The 17,561-nt window shown below is 44.9% G+C and overlaps 1 protein-coding gene across 1 annotated transcript in view; it reads left to right on the top strand.

Moving 5' to 3' along the window:
• Positions 1–9,520, top strand: part of BARX2 (BARX homeobox 2) — a 47,261-nt gene extending 37,741 nt beyond the window's left edge. The window contains exons 2-4 of the mRNA XM_019546991.1: positions 667–964; positions 5,568–5,652; positions 8,271–9,520. Of these exons, the coding sequence (XP_019402536.1) occupies positions 667–964; positions 5,568–5,652; positions 8,271–8,522 (635 nt within the window). The 3' untranslated portion in view covers positions 8,523–9,520. The remainder of the gene's footprint in view (positions 1–666; positions 965–5,567; positions 5,653–8,270) is intronic.
• Positions 9,521–17,561: the final 8,041 nt, after the last annotated feature.

A 17,561-nucleotide genomic window follows, 5' to 3' on the forward strand; every position in this document is an offset into this window, starting at 1 on the left:
TCACCCAACAATACCTTAAACCTCAGCCAACCCCCTTAAAGTAGCCAAGATGTATTATTTCCAGGTTATAGATGGGGAAATTGAGGCACAGAGAAATGAAGTGGCTTGTCCAAGATCAGCTGCAGACCTGCCCAGCTCCAGTTCCTTCTTCACACTGTGCCTCAGTCATCAGACATTCCCTGTCAATTGGTCCCATTAGCTTGCATACAGGTTTTACAGGATGTGTGATTTATGGCTTTCCGACTGAATAAGAACCTGCGCCTGGAATTGTGCAGACGGGGATTCAGAAGAGGGCTGTGAAGTCCAGATCCGAATCAGAACGACTGGAATTTGGGAACACTTGGATTTGGTGCCATAGGATGGGCCCTTGTTGCAAGAGCTGAAGCTGGAGGCTGAATTCCTGCCTAGTTCTAGGGGTGGCAGAGACTTAAGGTCCAGCCAGGGCGCATCTCTAGTGTTTCCTTTAGTGCCTGTAGGGAAGGTAAGTTCCCCTGGGTAAGTGACTTTGCTTTAAATTAACTTCTCTGTTAACTGGATGAATAACACCCCCACCTCCTCTGCATGAATGAAGTTACCAACAGAGCCAGCTCCTTCACCCAGTCCAGTGCCCTCCTTGCCAGACTGTACTGCCATTAAACTATCCTTTACGCTCTTTCCTTTCCCCAGGGTCCCCTTCTGTGAGGGCATATCCTCTCATCTCCATCATCACCAGGCAGCCCTCCGTGGTGTCCCATATCATCCCCGCAGCCACCAGCTCTCGGGTGCTGTCACCTCAGGCCTCCTCAATAGGTGCCAGCTCAGAGACGCTGGTCAGCGAAACCCCTGCCAGCAGTGAGTCAGAAGCAGAACAGCCTACCCCACGGTCGAAGAAGCCCCGTCGCAGCCGGACCATCTTCACAGAACTGCAGCTGATGGGGCTGGAGAAGAAATTCCAGAAGCAGAAGTATCTGTCTACTCCAGACAGGTAGGAGGGGCTCTGTGGGGTCTGGGCAGCTGGGCTGAGGCCTGGGGAAGAGATGTCAGCGGTACATCATGGCCCAGATTCTCCTCTGGCCAGCAAGGGCAAGCTTTGGTGCTACATGCAGCTTGGCTTGTACTCCCACCTGTTGGGAATGGGATCACCCTGTGCACGTATCTGCAAGACATTAAAAAGGAGAAGGAGATCCTTTTAGCCCAGTTGCTTAGTGGTCAGGGCACTTGCCCAGCCAATGGGTATGCTCTATCCATCAGCGCACAGGCTAGTTATTGCCCAGAGCAGTTTTGAGCCCTCTCCTTGAGATGAACCTTTGAACATCTTCCGGGTGCAGTTTATTGGTCTGGAAGGTGGGAGGCATCAGACCCTGTGGGTATTAGCGTTTATTAGTCATTACCAGTTGTGGTGGCTAGTTATTACCCAGCCTTATGTCCATGATTAGGAAATACAAAATCATTAAGACACCAGTGCAGCCAGAGTGCAGCTACTGAGCGTGCTCAGTCGGGAGATACAGAGGGAACATAACTACATAGAATACTGTGCAAAAGTGACAGAAATTGCAGCTACGTGCCTATCAAAAAGCACCACCTGGGCACGTAAAAATGAAATTACCTTAAGCCTGCCCTCTCCGTTTACTCCATGTGTCACCAGTTACCTGTAACAAACACTTTAAAAGCACCAGCTCCAGCCTGCAATAGCTTTTCGGGGGTGAGGGAAGAATAGAGAGTGACCAATACACAGACATCCTGGGAACGGTATCACGCTCCTGCCTAGTGTCCATTTCTGTCTGATCAGGACACAGCCATGCGTGACAAGGGCTGTTGGGAAGGCAGTTTAGCCACGAGTGGCAAGGTGTCCGGCAGCGAGGTGTCTTCACCCCTTGTTTGCTCTCCATACTACTTTAAGAGAAACAGGGGAAAACGTGTCTTACAGTAATAGCAGGAAAGGGAGCAGAAGAGCTGTTCAGCTGTTTCCATGCTGAGCGCTCTCCAGCTGTATTGAGCTGTCTTCTGCCTCCACGAAGATGACTTGGCTTTTGGCGGAGGCCTCGGGCAGATGACCAGATTCGGTTTCAAGGCTAACGTTTCCCAGGATCAAAGAAGCCATGAATAGAACGTATCGGTGCATGCCAGCATGCATCCATGCAGAGGGAGACATGCGAGAAACAGCGAAGGCCCCTATCCCTTCGACAGGGTGCACCAGGTGTTCTGCCTGTCCAGGGCAGATGTGCATGGCTTTTGTCAGCGTTGCAGTCTGGAGGCGTGATTGCCACATCAGCAGGCATAGACAAGCTAGCTCTTGTCGAGCTAACTTGGGTAACGGTGCAGCCACGTAGCAGCAGCCCAGGCATCAGGTGTGCTATGTAAATACACAGCGTTGCTGACGGGCCTGTACAACCTGTGTTAAACCCAGTGCTGCAGTCTTGACTGCTAGCTAGATTAAAACTACTGTGGGGGCATGTCTGTATGTTGTCATCATGCCTCTGACAGCGTAGATGGTCATTTGTATATCAGCCCTGTTCCACCGGCCCCTGCCCAGGAGAGAAAGTCCCCGTCTCTCCCTAAAGGGCTCAGAGGATGGGATTTGCACTTATTGTTTAAGCTGGTTGAAATGTTTTCATTTTGAAATTTTCCCTGAAGAAGCTGATTACCAATGGGAAGTGTTTAATTGCAGCTGACTATTTTAGTTTTCCTTTGGGAGCCCTGGAACCCAAAACAGTTGTATTGAATGACGTCCCCACCTCTGTACCCTCCCTACAAACTGGACCAAAATGACACTTCAGGTTGAAATGAAAATTTTACATCAATATTTCACATTTAAACTAACACGTTTCTTTATTCAACCTACAGGGTTGCTTCATTTTAGACATTTGGAAATAAACCTTGATTTTGTTATTTTTCAATTTCTTATTTTGGGGGCAATGTTTATTGCTTTCTCTCTCATTACTCTCTCTGCCTCCCTTTTATTCCACTAGAGAAAGGGATGGGTGGGAAAAAGTATCGTAGAAATCACAGGATCCCAAAAGTAGGGCTGGAAGGGACCTTAGGACATCATCCTAAGGTCCTCACATAGAGGTTAGAAAAACACTTGCCTGGCATGGTTTAATCAAGGATGATCCTGCTCTGAGCACGGGACTGGACAGGATTTCATTAAATGAAATATGAAATCCTGTCCAGTCCCATGCTCAGGGCAGGATCAGCCTTGATTAAACCATGCCAGGCAAGTGTTTTTCTAACCTCTGTGTGAAAGTGGCATTTCAAAATTAAACTACATTTTAAAAAAATGTTCCTTTAGAAAATTCCCGCAGACTCCCCAAATTTTGGAGGGGGACATTTTTCAAAAGCAGGGCCTTTGGTCTCTCCAGCCAGCTGTAGCACTAGTGCAGGAGATTCGTCTGACAGCTGTTCGTGTGAAATCCTCCCAAAGGAGATGAAGAAACTCTTGAAGCAGGCTGGTCCAGTAGAAACGTGGGCCAGTGGACAGACAAGCGGTCCAGATCTCAGGATATTTGAATTCTGTTTTCGGCTCTGCTTTGGGTCTGTCCTCTGATGATCTTCAGCAGGTCATCTCACCCCGCTGTGCTTCAGTTTAACTTAGGGAGTTGGGAGGCTAATTTATTGTTTTATGTAAAGACCATTTATGTAGAGACAGCCTGGTTTTTGGAGTGATCCATTGTTTTCATCAAGACAAATAAAGGGAATTTGTCATTTGTTTTCAAGGGTTTCCCATTGTCCTTTGTGGGGGTGAGCAGGAGGAAGAACTGTAGGTTCAAATTCTAGGACAAGCAGTTTGCCAACTCAAGAGTAGTTTTGCAAACCCGAAGAAGTTCAGTGAGCCCCACAAGTAGCACTGACTCCTAATTTTAAACTACTTTGAGGGTGAGAAGCTATGAACTTCCCTGCATTGCCATCTACTGATATACTCATGCGTCACGTGAGCAAAGCAGGGGTCGGATTGTCATATGAGCGCAACTTTTCAGTGGCACGCAGCAGCTTTCAAGCTGGATCTCTGAGCCCTTTTGAATAGAAGGGCCATTAAGTGCAACTCCGTAGCTCCTGAGGTTCAGGTGCTGTGCTGACTGACTCAGCACAACCCCAAATGACGAGGGGGATGATCCCATCAATCAAGCACTCGGGCTGGCTGAGTTAACTTGACAGCATGAATATTTCTGGGCTTTGTACGTGACCGAGGCTGATGAGCAGTCTCTCCCCCCCTGCATTTTCCCCTCTCTTTCTGTTTGTTTCTTTGGTTTCCTAGGCAATGCTAGTCACTGTAATGCGCGTGGCGAGAGATTGTAATGGTTACAGGTGATCTAGCTCTGGCAAGGCACATGCTCTCTGGCACGAGTTAATCAAACAGACATTTTCCCGTGTGAAATCCTGGCTGGAAGCACAGTGGCAAGGAAGTAGATGGCAATTTGTGCTTGTTCTTGCAACTTTGGACACGGGGCAAAATTGAGGCACGTGGAGGGCTACTCTGTAGCACAGCTAATTAGAAATGAGGGAGCGTAGACAGATGGGATAATGCCTGGAACTGGTATCTCGAGTCTTCTTTCCAACACAACACTTTATCTCCTTTGATTTCCATGGAGCTACTCCAAAAAGTACCGTAAGCAAAAAGTGAGCAAGAGCCTTCAACTGCAATGGGATCCCAGAATTGCAAATGCACACGTGTGTGTTTGGGGGGTATTTGCCTATATAGGCATGTGCCTGTCCTCTCTATACAGGTAGTTGGAACAGAAGTTTTGTTATAATATCTCAGCCTTGGGCAGCATGTATCCCTTCTCCAGACCCACAAAACACTGCACGGAAAATTCATAAGGACCAGAACACATTTGACTGAAGCTCCATGCTTGCAGCTCATCATTGCTAGGTTGTGTGCGGTCTCACCTGGCAGCAAAATGTTTCCTGGGCTCTGCTGAGTGTCTCCAAACTCATCCCTACGCCACTGAAACACTAGATTTGTTTTTGTTACTTAAGTGACACCAAAGGAATTACTCCAGGGATTAGTTTGGTCTCTGATCTCCCCATTTTGCAGACAGGTAAAAGTAGGCTTATTGAAGATGAAGACAGCATTTCAAAGGTAGATGCTAATTTGGAGTGTCTGCATTCTTGGGGGCTCCTCTGAGATGCCTTGTGTTCAATTTTACAACCTGCTGGGCCCCAGTGACTCCCAAAATTACAAGTGCCAGTTCTCATAAGTTTTGAACACCAGCATTTCAAGGTGTTTCAGGATGGATGACCAACCTCCTGAAAGCTTTTGCCTCATTCATTTATTTGATCAAACTGGAAAAGATGGAAATAGAAGTTCTCCTGTCTCCTGGTCCCGTGCCGTAAGCAAATGACCATTCTTGCTTCTTCCATGAAACCATACTTTTTGGTTACTAAATTTACATAATTTTCCTCAGAGCTGATGATAAAACATGAGTTAGAACCTAGCAGTTCCCTGTTTCAAGCATTAACATCCTTGTGTACAAGCCACACGTGAGCTTTCTGCAAGATATAGGCACGGACTGGCTACTGCCATGCATCTGATTTCAACTTCTTCTTCTACATGTTCTATGTCAAAGTGTTGCTCTTTCTTCCTTTTGTAGGCTGGACCTCGCTCAGTCACTGGGGCTGACTCAGCTCCAGGTGAAGACATGGTACCAGAACCGCAGGATGAAGTGGAAGAAAATGGTAAGAACTTCCAAGCAGATCTTCTTGTCCAGTTTCAGAGGGGCAACTATTGAGCAAGAATATATCACCAGCAGTGTCAGCACAGCTCTGCCATAGATACCAGCGGAGAATCTGGTCCAGACTTTTAGCTTTTAGACTGTGGGGGAGAAAGGTATCTACAGTTGGATCTCAATAATAAATGGTGATCCTCTTTGACTAGACTCAGATGCCCACAGCTCTTCTGGCTGGACATAGATTTTCCATTCCAGGGGCTAAAAGATGTTGCCCAGTCCATCTAGGAGTTTTGGAAGATACTATCCACTATGTATTAAAATGTTCTTTATATAATAACATAAGGAGAATCTATTTATTACTGTTCTTGCAGAAATTGTTGCAGTACTCAAACAGAGAGAAATTAATCTGGCTTCTACAGGAAACAGATCCAAATGTAGCAAACCGTCTCGCAATTTTTGCTTATAAGGCTGAGGCAATTAGAGTTAAATATCCTTTATTACTGACACGAGTGATACATTTGAACATTACATTTGATTTTATTGTCTCAATTGTGAGTCTCTCTACAACAATATTATAGACTCATGTCTTGATTTACTCCTATATTTATATTAATCATGTTTTTATGTTGGTGAGTTTTTAGTCTGATATTTGTAGTTGGGTTATTTTGTTCAAACTTATTCATATTTATGGGCGTACGTGTGTCACGTCATCTGCGGGAGCATGGCATTTAGCCAGAATCCTTAATAAATTGAATTGAATTGAATTGAATTAGTTTTCAGGGTTGTTTACATCACCTGGCAGAAAGGTGAGAGTAGCCATATGCAGCAGTGTAGATGCAGGGGCAAGGACTCACAGGAGGTGTAACACAACTGAGGGAAGGACAGGAGTTTCTCTGTTGTATTTTTGACAACCCTGTAGTCTTGGGAATTGTACATATCTCCTGGATAAGATGAGGTTAACCCCCCTCAGGAAAGAAATGCAGCTTCCATAGGTAACGCCCCTGCTTCTTGCTTGGATGCCATCTTTAGCCCTGCCACGGCTTTTATCTTGTTCCACATGTGTATGCTTCTGCTCCCTGTGCTCTGCTCATGTTTCTCTCGACTTCTTCCTTCCTCTCCCTCATCTACCCCTAATATCAAGTCTCACTCTCTTTTCCATCGGGAAAACCTTCAAGAACCCCAAGATGTTCAATAAATCACTCCTACTGTAATGCTGACACGAGCCTCTAAAAATGGATTAATTATAGATTTCATAGACAATAGGGCTGGAAGGGACCTTGGAAGATCAGGGGCAAGAAGTCAGCTAGGGTCAAAGGATCCCAGCCAGATAAGCGTCCAAATGTTTCTTAAAAGAGTCCAGAGTAGGTTCCTGCACCACCTCTGGAGAGAGTCTATTCCAGGCCTTGGGGGCTTGGACAGTAAAGAAGTTTTTCCTTATGTCCAGCCTGAAATGGTCTTGGAGGAGTTTGTGACCGTTGGACCTTGTCATCCCTTGGGGTGCTTGGGTGAACAGACGTTCCCCCAGATCCTGATGAACACCCCTTATATATTTATAGGCTTCCACCAGGTCCCCCCCGAGCCTGTGCATTTCCAGGCTGAACAGTCCCATAGCTCTCAGCTTCTCTTAAGGCAAGATTCATATTTCCCTATGCAATTCTGCAGGAAGGTAAACCTGAAAAAAATATCTGAAGTTAAATAACATTCGGGAGTGTTTGTATCTGGGGTTTTGATTCAAGGTGCCCTCGTGCTTCAGTGATCGAGGGAAGAGTACATGTAGCTACCTAGTCAAGTAGGTTCTAGGATGCTAAATAGAAGTGAAAGTTATTTTGCTGATCCATTCTGGTAAACCAACCAAAAGGTGTTCATTGCTTTCAACTCAGGAGTAAATAAAACTATCCGAGTGCCTCTCAGGATATATCTATGCTGCAAAACGCAGTGCCATATATTGGTACCCATGTTGATTCAAAGTCAGCTAGCTCTGGTACTAAAAACAGGGTTGCTTTGTAAGCAAGGCACTATATCTGGTTCAGTTTTCCAAGAAGCAGGATAAATTAGCTTGGGTAGAGTGCTGTACTAACACAATTACATTGTTTCTGGCTCCACAGCTAGCTAGCTTGGGGTTAGCCCAGGGACCCCCATGTGTCCCTGAATTGTGCAGACTAAACCAGGAGAGAAAGGAGATCTACCAGGAGGACCAACAAGAGGAGGGAAAGCTAGTTTGAAAGCTCTGGCTAAATCTCATGATTGCTGTTATCTAAATAAGGAGGGAAAAAGCCATCTCTGGAAGGGAGCTGAATTTTGCATTTGTGCATGTGTGGATGCAGAGAGCACAGCATGGCTGAGTCCTTCTGAGCCTGTCTGCATGCTTGTAGCTGGTGCTTTTTGTGCTAATATAATTGAAAGGAATCAATGAGTGAACTTCCCCTGTGCAGAAGGGCAGCACTAAGCTCTTTTGAAGTCCCATGAGGTGTGGGTCACCACGTACTCAGATGAGCTGTCTGTAGGCCTTGTCCCCAATGTCTTCACAGGGATGAAAGCCACCCTCATGTACCAGCAGGACCTTAGATGGCAGCCACACTAGAGGACTCTAAGGTGAATCCTGACTTGTAGCATCTTTTGCTCCAGGTACTAAAAGGTGGGCAGGAAGCTCCAACGAAGCCCAAAGGCCGCCCAAAAAAGAACTCCATCCCCAGCTCAGAGGAGATTGAAGCCGAGGAGAAGATGAACAGCCAAGCTCAGCAGGAAGCACTGGAGGCATCTCAGGTACCAGAGGAGCCTGAATCAACAGAGGAGAAACAGGCTGTCTCCTCCGAGATGGGGAAGTCTCTAGAGCACACACCAGAGACCTCCCCAGAAGACATGGGGCCGTCCAGCTAAAGAGGAAAGAGGAGCAATGGAGGGAAAAAGAAACAGTGAAACCAAATGCATATGACCTTGTGTGTAAGTCAGAAGCTGGTGCACTTTGTGCCTTTGGGAACCAACCAACATGGGCCACTGTGGAACAAAGAAATGCAGTGCACATGGTGATGATCCTTCCCTTCCAGCAGTGTGTATATGCCCTCCCTGCAGATAATCAGTGGAGCCTGAGTACTTGTAGAGCTATCCTCCAAAGGAAACTGTGTCAAGAAACCTGAGACAGTCTGAAGAGACAGGAGAAGCCCAGGGCCTCTTTCCTGCTCTGGGAGGTGGTTAGGTAGTGATATGACTGTGTTGGAGGGTGCAGTGTGTTCGCTTGATCTTATCCTCGCCTTTTAAAGTAGAGAAAATGGACAAAATACTTAGCCTGGCCTCAGGACAGTGACTGCCAAGAAAAAGGGGGACTTTTAAAGCACGATTTTCTCATTTAACCAGCATCTGTTTCTTTTAGGGATGGGCCCAAGTTAAACATTTTTGGGGAGAATGCAGAGAAACCAGGGTTTTGCTTCACCTGTTATAAAGATAGGGACACCTGAGCAAGATTCAGACCTGGGTCAGGGTTCAGACTTCCCTGGGAAGTTTGGGGTGATGCCATTGGAAATCCTGTGTCAACCCTGCATAAAGATAGACCTTGCAAGATAAAATTTGTATTGAGATCTAGGTTTTCGGGCTCCTCCAGAAGCTTTGGGGATAGTTGGATCTGGGATTTTTGCTTTGGGCTCATTTCTAATTTTGGGGGTTTTTTTTAAAGAGCATTTAAATGTTTTCAGGGTTTGGGGAGTGCATTGGAGTTTAAAAAGTTGCTGAAGAAAGTTTGCATTTGTTTTTAAGACCTGTGTGCCAAGAACCGATATGCATTGTATTTCCTTAAGTCTTGTTAAGGGTGCATTTTTGCCCAAAGGCTGCAAGAGATGTATTAAGATAACATTTATTTTTTAATTAAAAATGAAATATATACATAAAGAGCTTGTGCTATTTCTTTCCAAAGTTCTTGACAAAGGGTTTCTTCTCTGTATCACTTGGAGCAGGGTAAAAAGTGCAGAGAAAATATGAATGTCCAGAGCTTCCATTACAGGAAAGCGCTGTCTATATGTCTATAAATCCTCACAGCACCTCTGCTAGGTAGGTATGAAATCATTGTTAACCCAGACCTGCAGGTGGGGAGGCCCGTGGCTACAGTGTGTGGCTCTCTCACAGTTAGAACATGTGTATAGCACTTGGATACCTGCTTCCCTTGTACGACAGCACTGGAGCCCAGTCTTTAAACAGCATCCCTGTATGGAGTAGTACAATTTTGTCTTTTTCCCCTAATAAAGAACAGAGGCACAGATATATGAAGCAACTTGTTCAAAGTCACACAAGAAGCGCAGGGACGATATTGAAACTGTCTCCCTGCATACCTACCCCTAGCATACTACCCTATCAGCCTTGCCTATTCATTGTAAACTCTGTTCTTACCCTTATTCTGTCATTAATGGGACACATGGTTTGTCCATCTCTTTCCTCCATTTGTTGTGAATAATTGTGATTCAATGTATTTTTCAGTACTGATAGTTAGTGCTGCATTGGCGTACTGTTAGAGAGCTATGGTCTCTTGATCTGACCTTGTGGCACTGATCTGGGCTGGCACCTAAGATCTCTGCCATTCGCCTACTAGATGACCTTGCACAAGACACTTGTCTCAGCATATAAAATAAGGATAGCAATACTGGCCACTTCTGAAAGGTACTAAGGAATAGCAGTGTATAATGGCCAAGGGCGAGTATTTAGAGAATGTCAGTGATTCAATGCATGATTATATGATCAAATCTATCGCGCTCAGTAGCAGGTTCAGGGATTTGCTTAGCTCAAACACACAGTTTTTTGGGTTCACTTACTATCTCTTCCCAGTGTCTTTACTCTCCTGGGGCAAACTCCCCCCCAGCAGGAGTCAACATAAAAAACTCAGTCCATAAACCCAACGTGTATACTGCACGGGGTCTTCTCCCAGACCTGAAGAGAGTCCTCAGGCCTGGTTCTGCCGCCACTTGTCCACTCCCTCTCTTGTCCTTCCAGTCCCTTCATCCCCAGAAAAGCTCACTTACTGCACTCATGGTCTTCTGGGAGAGAGGCACTCCGGATGTGGTCCCCAGGCTCCTCCACGAGCTGACCCGCCAGCTCTCTCCCTCTCAACGCTCCTGCTCCTATCCCTGTCCTAGAAGCATGACTCCCTGTAGCTCTGTTTCCTGGGAGCACTTTTAGCTGCCTAGATGCCAGCTAGTTTTCTGCCTCAACTGGTCCCATTCCCTAGGCAACATGCAGTCAGGTGTTGCTGCCTGCAGCTAGGCTAGTCTTCCTAGCAAACCTGCAATCAGCCACTTACAGGATGCAGCACAGCCCCTGACAGCATAAGCCCCCTGCAGAGACACAGCCTGTTACATGCTCCTCTAATTTTTCCAAATAGGTAATACCAAATGTCTGTGGGTCCAGGGTTTCTCCCACGGCATACTGCACCAATTCTCTGAATATTTCAAAGCACTTAATATTAAATTAAACCTCAGGCTCCCCTTTGAATCCTCAAAGGCATCTAAGGGTCTAAAGCACCTCAGTTCCAAAGAGATTCTATAGGGACTGGGCACCTAACTTGTAAAGGTATCAATGAGAGTTGGGGGTAGGGGGGCAAGTCCTGGGGCACAGGCCCATATGCACTATAGCCCTATGGAACTGGAAGTCATCTATACCTCTTTTAGTTCCCGTTAGTGTAACCACGTTTGTGCAGCGCTATGGAAGGACTAATTGGCTCAGCCTTCCCCCAGTATAACTGTATTCATTCAGTACTCAGGTTGGGTAATTAGCTCTGCTAGGAGGCAGAAGTCCAAGGTTGAAATGTACTGTGCTATTAAGGGGTGCTTGATATCTCTTACCTGGGAGAAGTGGGGACTGTGATGGCTGTCAGTCTTCTTTGCCCCCTCCTGACTCTGGGGTGCTCTGGTGGACTGTGGCACCCATGGTACAACTTAGGCTTGGGGACCTGTCTGACTTACAGCCACCTCCTTGAGCTGCCCCAGGCCAAGATACCTATCCCCCCCGCTTACATCTCCCTTTTCAGTCCTCAGTGGGAGAGGGCAGCCTTAGAGCTGAAGTACGCAGTTATTCTTCAAACAGATATGGCTTTTGGGGCTCCTTTCTACCACCTTCACTGGGCACTTTTAAGTGGCATAAACGAGTAGTTAGACTCGTGATCTTGTCTTGTAACCTTCTGCCTTAATCTCAGCCATTTCCTCCCTCTGCTAAGGCATGTGCTGAAATTCTGCATTGGCTTTGAACCATGGCTCTTTCCACATACTCCCAACACGTTTTGGAAGGCCAAAGGAGGAGAGGTCATAAAAGGTGGATGGGCAGAAATCCGGCACATGTCCAGCTGGCCAGACCTAAGGCACAATATGCTGCGAAGAGTCCTCATCAATGGACAATTTTAAATAAATACTGGGTATTTTTTCCAAAAACATACTCTAGCTCAACTACATCGGTTAACCACGGAGCAGGAATCAACTCAGTAAAAGTCTCATAGTCCGTGGGCGTGTCTGTATGCTTCTTAATGTGCAGTGGTTACTGCGCATTTAATTTAGTACTTGTAAAACATTAAATGTGCAGGAACTGGAGTTACTGTGCAGTAGCACCAGCAAACATCTCTTTAGTGATGCTACTGCACAGTAGCCCAATAATACTGTGCAGAGGCATATTAGCACTGTTTGTGCTGTGATGGGTTACTGCGCAGTATTATTAGTACTATGCAGTTAGCATCTTGTGTAGACGTGCCTTGTGTTGGGCAAAAGATTAGCTGAAATGATCACAGGGATATCTTCTGGCCTTAACATTAATTACCATTATTTCTAAATTAAACCTTTCCATAGGTTCCAGATGCATTTGTTCTCAACGAGGCCTAGAAATAAGGGTAATTTGCTATGAATAATTTATTTGATTTTTTTTAACTTCTTTTCAGCTGTAAAATGCCTGTAAATGTCCATTGACTTGTCCCAAGTGTACCAGGTATTCAGAATCTTTTGCTGAATTCATTTTGATGTGTAGATCATTTGTAGAGCTGATCAAAAATTGAGAATAAATGTCACTAAAGAATGTAATGCTGTTTCCATTTTGCTAGTTTTTAACTAGGACGATTTTCATTTAATCTTTCCAAAATTGTAAATAATATTTTATTTAAAACCATGAGTTTCCAAAATGTTAACATGGCTTTCTTCACTCATGTTCACTCATTTTTTTTTCCTTTCTTCAGTCAAGTGGTAGAAAATGGAAATACCTTTTTGTTTTTTCTTTTTTCCTGGCGCACTTTTCAGTGTTGAATAAGTTTTGAGAAGCTATGGTTTTAAAAGGAAGATTTAAAGGATGAAAAAACAAGCCAACTCTTCTAGAAAGACAAACCCAGGGCATCATTTATTGTGTTGCATTCAATGGTTTTTTTAAAAAAAAAAAGTGAAAAATAAAACCTCTGAAAAATCTTTAAAGTTTCAATTTTTGAGAGCCAGTTCAGTTTTTGAGAGCCTAAGTTCAGCTTTGGCGAGCCAAAACAAAATGAGCATTTCTAGCTGAAACAAAAAAAAATTGTATTTAGACAGCTCTTATTCTAAGTCGGTCGTACAAAATAACATTCTCCCTCCCCCAAAATTGCTTTTGACCAACCCCTATTTTTCAGTGGAAAAGTTTTCAGTCTATAAGCACTTGTGAGTCATTTGCTGTGAGGATTCAATGCTCAAGTTCCCGTGATTGGCTTGGACCGGATTCATGAGTCGCTCAGGATGTTTTTGTTCTTCTTTTGGATGAGCCTCATTCGTTGCATCTGGCTTTCCAGAGTGAATATTTTACATTTACTAGATCAAAATTTGATCTCAGGAAATGCAATCTGATATTTGCTTAACATTAACTGCTTCTACTCATCTTTCTGATAGTGAATTCGCAGAAAACAAACTTGGAAAGGGTGTGTGGGTGGAGTGGTAAGAGGATAACGTCAAAGCCGATTCACTTATGTTTTGATCTGTTTTTTGCCTAACTTAATTTGCAGTGTTTGTTCAACTAATGGCCTGATCCCAAGTCCATTGAAATTAATGAGTCTTTCAATTGACTTCAATGGATTATGGATCAGCTCCTAAGACCAAGGTAAGTCTTTCATTATATTTACACCTGGGGGATAAATCATAATTTTTCTGATGTGACGGAGCCTAGGGATTGTGTTCAGTGACCAGAGGTTCATCCTGTCCCTTTGTCTTGCCCACATATTTGGTCCGCAGAGTAGCAGGGCTAGACTAGCTGCATGGAGATAATTAATTGACCAGTCTCCCAAGCACTGTAAAAGAGCAGTGTGCCATAGTAAGGTGATGATAGCCAAGCAAGGCTGAGGACCTGAATAAGTGGGAGGGGGGTGGTTTTCCTCTTCTCTGCTTTAAGTGAAGGGAACAGAGCCATACTCTTCATCTTTTTATTTGGATGGGGCTGAAGAAGCCTTCAAGATAGAGCATGTCTATACCACCTCAGCAGTGTGGTAGGGGTGCCTGCTGTGAGGCATGCCACACTTACTCCATGCAAGCTACTCCCCTATGGAGGTCGCACGGCTGCCTTCATAAGGCTCCAGCCACCTTTTAATAGGCTCGCTCTTTCAGGAGAGGGTTTCGGCAGGTGTGGCACTGGGGCAGCTAAGCTACCTCTGCTTCAGGAGGGGGCACACATAAGGCAGGTGTGTCACACCTCACTGGCGTAGTACTGACGTAGTGTTAGGCAGACTCTTGCTTGAGCTGAAAAGAGACATTTTGTTACCGGTTAGCATTTAAGAGGACACCTAGTCTTTACATTCCCTGTTCTGCCCTGTAGAAACCCATTGCTGACTTCAGTGTGTTGTGAATATTCAACTGGTCTTAAACTCAGGTCAAGACTTTCTGCTCTGAAATGTCGAGTGAGCAGCCTACCCTCAAGCACCCATGTTTAAGTATGTCCTTGATACGTCCGGGAAGTGCTGAGCTGTGCTGTGCCAGGCAGGAGAAAGGGATCCTCAGCTCTCTCCAGGGATGAAAAGCTAGACTGGAAGAAGGCATGGGTTTAATGGGGCATCTGGAGTTTGGATTTATCCTTAAACTACATTTGGCTTAGCAGGCCTTGGACCAATTCAAGATGTCATTAAATAAATAAGTGTCATCCCCCCATAACAGGTATACATACAGCTCAGCCCTCTGAAAGACCTCCATCTTTTCCCAGCTGCTTCCCACTTCTGCAGTTTAATTGGACCAGTTCTTCATGACGCTAATTGGTGTTTCCTGCTGAACACTTAATACCACTGGTCATGGAGACACCGAATCAACTAATGTATGACTTGCACTTGTCTTTGTGGCCATTTTTATAGTAGTTCAGGCTGTATAATTATAGTTCATACTATAATTATGTCTCTGTCTCCACCATCAATGGCTGTTGATAAGCAGAGCTCTTGAAACACCTTGAGGTGGAGACAGTTTCACAGGTGCAGGGTGCAATACTTGGCCCTGGAATATCCAGTCCCCTTGGAGAAAGCCTGGAGGCTTACCATGTGGAAACCTCCAACAAGTCTGCACAGAAATGAACAGGATGATCCACCTTTATCAACACAATGAGCTTTTTCTTTCTTGCTCTAGCTTTTTCAGGAGGAAAGAGTACTCTTTCAGAATTTAATGCCGGGTCAGTCTCCTGGTTATTGAGGACCTCTTCTCTGTCACCTAGATCAATAGGATTCCCTGCCACAAGGATGGAGTGCATCTGAAGAGGGTCATGAGCAGAGGCAATTGTATTTGGATCTGAAACACATGATCGTTGGGGGGTATTCAGATTGCCGTTCCAGCGGAGAGAGCCAAGCCATGATGGAACTACCCCACAGGGATGGAAAATATTCACACCCAAGGTTTTGGCTGGAGCCCATCACTTATATAATATTATAACCATTGGTTCAAAGCCAGTCCCGCAAGATACCTTACCAAATACTTCCTGCACAATGCTGATCACCCTGAATGATAACACAAAACATCAGACCCCGAGAGCTAAACATGGGGTGTGTATTTAGCTCCTTGCTTAACCAAAAATGGAAAGGGACAGGAAAATGAATTCTTTCTTTGGCTGGTTTTTTTGTACACTTTTTTTCCCTCTTCTTTTCTCTCTTTGTTGTCCTCTCTCAGTGGCAAAATGGAGAAAAGGAAGAAAGGATGGGAGAAAAAGGGGGGGGGAGTCAAAAAAGGGGAAAAAAAGGAGGAAAATATGCCTTCGGTGAAAAGAAATATATATGTAATGATTTCAACTTTCGTCTTAAAATAGGAAAAGTGTTTGGGCGTTTTTTCAGTTTTCAATTTTTTGGGCAAAATGTCTACTCTTTTAAAAAGAACATTTAAAATAGCTGGGGGTTTTGCAAAAAAGGTTTGATGGATGAAAATATTTTCACACAGATTTATACGATTCCATTGTAAGGTCTTATTGGCAGGTTTGAAATACCTATATCTCAGATATATTCATGTATTCTGCAAAGCTTTTGAGGCTGGAAGGAGTTATGGCCAAGATTTTCAGAAGTGATCTATGGTTTTTGAGCGTCTTAATTCTGGGGTACTCAACTTGAGCACGTGGTCCCTGAAAATAACTAAGGGTATTTCAAGGTGAGCACTAAACACCATAAACACCCAAAACCACTAGTCTCTTCTGAAAACATAGGACCAGGTGAAGCCAAGTGGAGGTGAGCCAAAGAAACTGGCATCGGATTTAGGCTAGAACTGAGTATTTTGGTTTAAGGCTAAATCACAACTATGGGCAGGTTCAATAGAAGCAACATCGCATAGCAGTCAGAGACGGGGGATACTGTCTCCCGTCTGCAGCAGAAGCCATGGCAGTGGGAGGAGCCTGTGGCATGGACAGCAACAGAATAGTAACTCCCTCCAGCTTTCCTGCTCATGGCACCAAAAATGCTAGTTAAGTCTCTGAATCCCTCTTATTGTCTCCTCCCAAGCCCTAGCTGTGGGGAGCTGCCATTTCCACCCACACTGGCCTCTCCTTAGTTAAACAGCTGACCTGCTTGCACTCCCTTTCCATTTTCCTCCAATCTTCTGCTACTCACTGGTATCTACATTCTCCTGTCCCTCAACATTTCCCTCCCTTTCACTGGGCACGTCTACCCAAGGCGCTTACTGTGCATTAGCCTAATAACACTGAGCAGTAGGGTGGCGGTTAAAAACCATACTAATAGCCTAGTGCACAGTGCTATTAGGCTAATGCACAGTAAGCATCATGACAAAACTGTGCACTGGCGCTACTGCACGGTAACTCTAGTTACTGTGCATTTAGTTAGTACTTTATTAAGTAAGTACTGAACTAAATGTGTAGTACCTAAGGGGGTAGATTGTAGCCATGTTGGTCTGAGGACGTAGGCAGACAAGGTGCTTTGGGTAAATCTAACATCTTTTATTAGATCAACTGAAATAGTTGGAAACATTTTTCTTGGCAAACTTCCAGGTTGAAAAGCCTGACGAAGGGTTTTTAAACCTGAAAGCTTGCTAAGAAAGGTTTTTCCAACTATTTAAGTTGGTCTAATAAAAGATATCAGATTCACCCAAAGAACCTTGCTTGCCAGTACCTAAGGTGCATTAATGAACATGTAGACGCGCCCACGGTTTCCTACCCATTATACTCTCCATTGTCTGCCACCTCATATTCCATTGCTCTTCCTAAGTCTTCACCCTGCTTCTTTCCTCCATTTGTTGGGCTCCTGCTTTCGCTGTCCAGAGTCCTATTATAATCTGCCTCCTTGCTATCCCAATGACCCATTCCTGGCAACCCTTACATCCCACTGTCACTGTCCCACTAATCTGTCCCACTGTCATTCCTGGCAACCCTTACAGCCCATTGTCTGACTCTCACATGCTATTTAAAAGGCAAACATCTTTCCTGAGGCCAGTTGGCTTCTGCCCTATCAAAATCAAGGGTAGGTGATGCTTATCTTTGCTCAGAACA

This window comes from Crocodylus porosus, unplaced genomic scaffold, assembly GCF_001723895.1.
Source record: "Crocodylus porosus isolate Cpor-Errol unplaced genomic scaffold, CroPor_comp1, whole genome shotgun sequence".
Taxonomy (NCBI): domain Eukaryota; kingdom Metazoa; phylum Chordata; order Crocodylia; family Crocodylidae; genus Crocodylus; species Crocodylus porosus.